The following is a 4743-nucleotide window of genomic DNA, read 5'->3' on the forward strand; positions in this document are numbered from 1 at the left end:
CAGGCTGAGACTGTTCGATACCTAACTCTTTTAACAACTTACAAAGCCATTGTATCTCACGAAGTGCGACGGACATGGCATGATACTCTGCTTCAGCGAAAGAATGAGAGACAGACTTTTGTTTCTTGGTTTTCCAAGCAATTGGGCAACCACCAAGAAGCACAAGAAACGCACTAATGGACCGACAAGTGATGGGACAAGACGACCAGTCCGAGTCGCAATACACTGTAAGAGACAAATCAGAGTCCGCTTTAAGAAGGATCCCTTGTCCCGGCGAACCTTTTAAAAACTGCACCACATGCAAAGCTGCACTCCAATGAGCCTCCCGTGGATGTTGCATAAACTGAGACAGAACATGGACTGAGTATCTCAACTCAGGCCGCGTATGAAGAAGATACAACAACCGTCCAACCAAACGACGATAAGGAGTTGGATCAGTTAACAACAGACCATCATCATCGGCCAAATGGTGATTCTGCTCGAGTGGAGTGACGACTTGACGAGAAGCAAGACTGCCAATATCAACAACATTATCCAAAATATACTTACGTTGAGACAAGAAAATACCTTCTAACCCGCGAGACACCTCGATGCCGAGAAAATATTTCAATCTCCCCAAATCCTTCATAGAGAAACATTTCCCTAAGTAGTCTTTAAATTTTTGCACCATATAACCATCATTGCCACAAATAACAAAATCATCAACATAGATCAACACCCAGATTTCAATGTTCCCACAAGTATAGGAGAAAAGAGAATAATCATCATACGCTTGCTTGAAACCAAAACGAAGCAACGCATCAGAAAGTTTCTTGAACCAACACAGAGGAGCCTGTTTCAGCCAATACAACGACTTCTTCAGACGACAAACCTTGCCAGGATGAGAGTGTCGGAAACCCGGTGGTAATTTCATATGAACCTCCTCCTCAATATCACCATGAAGAAATGTGTTATTAACGTCCATCTGAAACACCTCCCAATTATTCACATCAACAAGCCGAAGGAGGGTCTGTATTGTGGTCATTTTCACAACAGGGACAAATGTTTCATGATAGTCTTCACCTTCAACCTGTTTATTCCCGCATACAACGAGACAGGCCTTGTAACGTTCGAGAGAACCATCAGCCCAATACTTAGTCTTGTACACCCATTGGGAGTCAATCGCAACCTTACCAGGTGGAAGATCCGTGACATCCCATGTCTTCTTGAATTCAAGAGCATCCACCTCTGTAGTCATTGCATCGTTCCACACTTTAATACGTACCACTTCTTTGAAATTTCGAGGTTCAGGAGCGGTGGATATGGCAGCCAAATAAGCATGATGGCCTGTGGAAAAGGAAGCATCTGGTATATAATCCGTCAGAGGGGACAAAGGATTACCTTGGACCGAATACGAGGACTGAGAAACAGAGGACGAAAGAGCGTGATGGGTGTCGAGATCGGCAGTAGTGTTATACAACACATAATCATTGAGACGAACTGACTGTCGAACTTGACGCTTGCCAGGGCAAGGCGGTGGCTGAACTACTGCAGGCGACGGTGCAGAAACCGGAACCATCGGTGTGGGGACAACACAAGAACCTGGAATGGACGACTCCGGAACTGCCGGAGTTGGAACCGAAGCACCAGGTGATACATAAGGAACGACAGATTCCACAACCGGCTTGCTTGGTGAAGAAGCAACCGGCGCACTCGATGGTAAAACAGAGGAGTTATTATGATCTTCACACGCAACAGGAGTAGGAGTCACAATACTCCCCCTGTCTGGTACAGCCATAGGGAGACACCAATCAGAATCAGTCACGAGAGGAGCGGAAAGAGCCGGAGAAAAAGATACCTCTGTAATTTTCTCCGCAAAGGAAAACACATCCTCTCGAAAAATCACATCACGTGAATTCATAAACTTGTTTTCCTCCATATCAAAAACCTTCCAACCTTTTTTGCCAAAAGGATAACCAACAAACACGCAAAGACGACTTCAAGATCCAAACTTGTCCTTGTCACGAGATAACCGATGTGTATAGCAAGCCGAGCCAAAGACACGTAACTAATCATAAGCAGGTTTGGTGCCATGGAGTATTTCGTATGGTGAACGATTGTTATGAAGAGGCGTGGGAGTGCGATTAATTAAATATGCAGCGGTCATAACAGCCTCTCCCCAAAACTTAATCGGTAAGATGCCTGGAATAACAACGCGTGGGCGACATTAAGGATGTGTTGGTGTTTCCGCTCAACACGTCCATTTTGCTGCGGAGTACCAACACAAGAGGTTTGATGAACAATGCCTTGCTGCCGGAAATAGGAGGAAAGACACATAAATTATGTCCCATTGTAACTACGAACTGTCTTGACTGTCTTGCCAAAATGTTTTTTGGTGTAAGCTAGAAAATTAGTAAGAACAGTACGCACTTTCGATTTCTCAAGCAATAGATATGTCCATACTGATCTTGAGAATTGTCAACAATGAACAAGAAATAAATTTCATTGCAGGAAGAAGGAACACAATACGGTCCCTACACATCACAATGAATAAAAGAAAAACAATCTGAAGCTTTATTGATACTATCAGGAAAAATTTCTCTAGTTTTCTTAGCTCGAAAACACACGACAAAGAGCTATTAGAAGAACCAGAAACAGAAACCATAGGCAAAACCAAAAGCACCGAAGAACTTGGATGACCCAACCGTTGATGCCACAAAGCTTGATCAGAAGAGACATTAACTGTGTGAATCTTTGCAGTTGCAACATCCGTCAGATAGTAAACCCCATCACGCTCTTCACCTCTTCCAATCAAAATCCTCGAAAAACGGTCCTGCAAAACACAAATAGTATCTGGTAAAGGTGGCCATGCACTTAGTTTGCTTCACAATTTTAGAGACAGAGATCAAAGTGCAGTTTAAGGTTGGGACATAGAGAACATTAGTCAAAGAAATTTTCTCCGAAAGAGGAAATTCTCCCATACTCAAGGCAATTGTTTTGCTACCATCCGCAAAACCCACCGAACAAGGTGAAATAGGACCAACGTTAGTCAAAAGAGTAAGGTTCCCAGTCATATGATGGGAAGCCCTTGTATCAAGGATAACATCGCCAAACTTTGGCTTACCAGATAATTTATCAGAACTATTAGTAGAGGTTCTTTCTTGAAGTAGTTGAGACAGGGCATGAAGCTGGTCTGGTGTGAATTCTGGAAGCGCTGAAGGATTGGAACTTGTTGCATGAGCCGTAGCTATCTTTCCTCTGCCACGTCCAGCGCCTCGACCACCGCGACCACGACCACCAGAGCCGCGACCAACACCATTACGATCCGTCCACCAGTCAGGGAAACCAACTAGAGACCAACAGTCCTTCTTTTCATAGACCGTACGACCACAGTGTGAGCACAGCACAGGATGAGACCTGACAATAGAGGACTCCACACGATTCACAGGTTGATTCTCAGCGGCCATGGATGGAGAAACCAACTCGCGACGTGCGACAAAACCCACAGCCTCCTGCCGTTGTTCCTGATGTCGTGACGAAGCAAGTCTATGTTCTTCGCGTATTTTTTTGGAGTAGGCAACACGAGAGACGAGAGTGGATCCATATTAATCAGACTTGTACAAATCCCACCAAAACGTGAGTCATCGAGTCCCATGACAAATTTGACTAGTGCAGACATGAGTGAACCATGAGGACATACTGCACTTGCTTGATAATTTTTCAGCTCATCCCAAAGGTTACACAGCTTGCCATAATAGTCGATCACCGCCTGTCCCTCTTGACGGCATGAGGCAAGCTGAGCCTTGATTTGATGAACATGAACGTTGTTACTGACTGAAAAACGTTGTCGCAGTTCATCCCACAAAAGATTAGCATCGGAGATAAACGTAACAGTTGATTTCACCTTGGGCTCGATCAAGGCTGGAATCCAACCTACAGTCATTGAATTCACCGTCTTCCAATTGTCGAAGTTGGGATCATCTTTTGCAGGTTTCGTGATAGACCCATCAATGAAACCAGTTTTTCGCTTGGCTTGGAGAGCATTCAATATCTGTTCAGACCACTCATTGTATTCTTCTCTGTTCAACTGAACATAGGACGTCACCGTATCCCGGTTGTCAGAACTGGACAGAGTGTATGGTGACACCGTCGTTGATGACGACGTTGACACAAGAGCTCCAGACAAACTAGACTGATGTTCTCCGGTGGTAGACATCGTTTTCTTGGCACACAAGAGAAGTTGAAACTATCGACACTTTTAGAACAAGGAAAAGATTTTGTTAAAAATTCAGCTCTGATACCATGTAGAATTAGATATCAAACTGACTTGCTTTATTGATTAACCATAATGTGGTATTTATACATGAGGACTCAATACATGATAAGCTCAATGTGCTAATATATCGGAACCTAAACCTTATCATACTAGGATGATAAGTACAACACAAATATTTGACACTATTCGTAATAAGTAAGAAAAGAAACAATTGTCTGTGATCGGAAACATGGTGGATGGTCTAGATATTTCATACTTCGAACCAGATTCAACGGTTTGATAAAAATATGTTTGAGAAGTAGATCTTATGCACAATTCTTCTGTTTTGTTGTTTCTTCTCATGTAACTTTCTCCAAAGTTCTTATGTCTAACTTTGTTGATGCCCAAAAAAAAACAAATATATAAAAGTAAAGATAATGAGATATACAAAAGAGAAAGAGATGTATCTGTTTGCAACAGAGAATAGAATAAAGAGATTTGAAATTTAT

At 42.9% G+C, this 4743-nt stretch overlaps 1 protein-coding gene across 1 annotated transcript; it reads right to left on the bottom strand.

The window, feature by feature from the left end:
• LOC104748465 lies at window positions 2420-4195 on the bottom strand. Its single transcript, XM_010470104.1, has 4 exons — window positions 3486-4195; window positions 2868-3396; window positions 2607-2812; window positions 2420-2513 (listed from the first exon to the last, which is right to left on the bottom strand). Exons 1-4 carry the CDS (start codon window positions 4193-4195, stop codon window positions 2420-2422), a joined length of 1539 nt encoding a protein of 512 aa, XP_010468406.1.

The sequence above is a fragment of the Camelina sativa genome, chromosome 15, assembly GCF_000633955.1.
Source record: "Camelina sativa cultivar DH55 chromosome 15, Cs, whole genome shotgun sequence".
Lineage (NCBI taxonomy): Eukaryota > Viridiplantae > Streptophyta > Magnoliopsida > Brassicales > Brassicaceae > Camelina > Camelina sativa.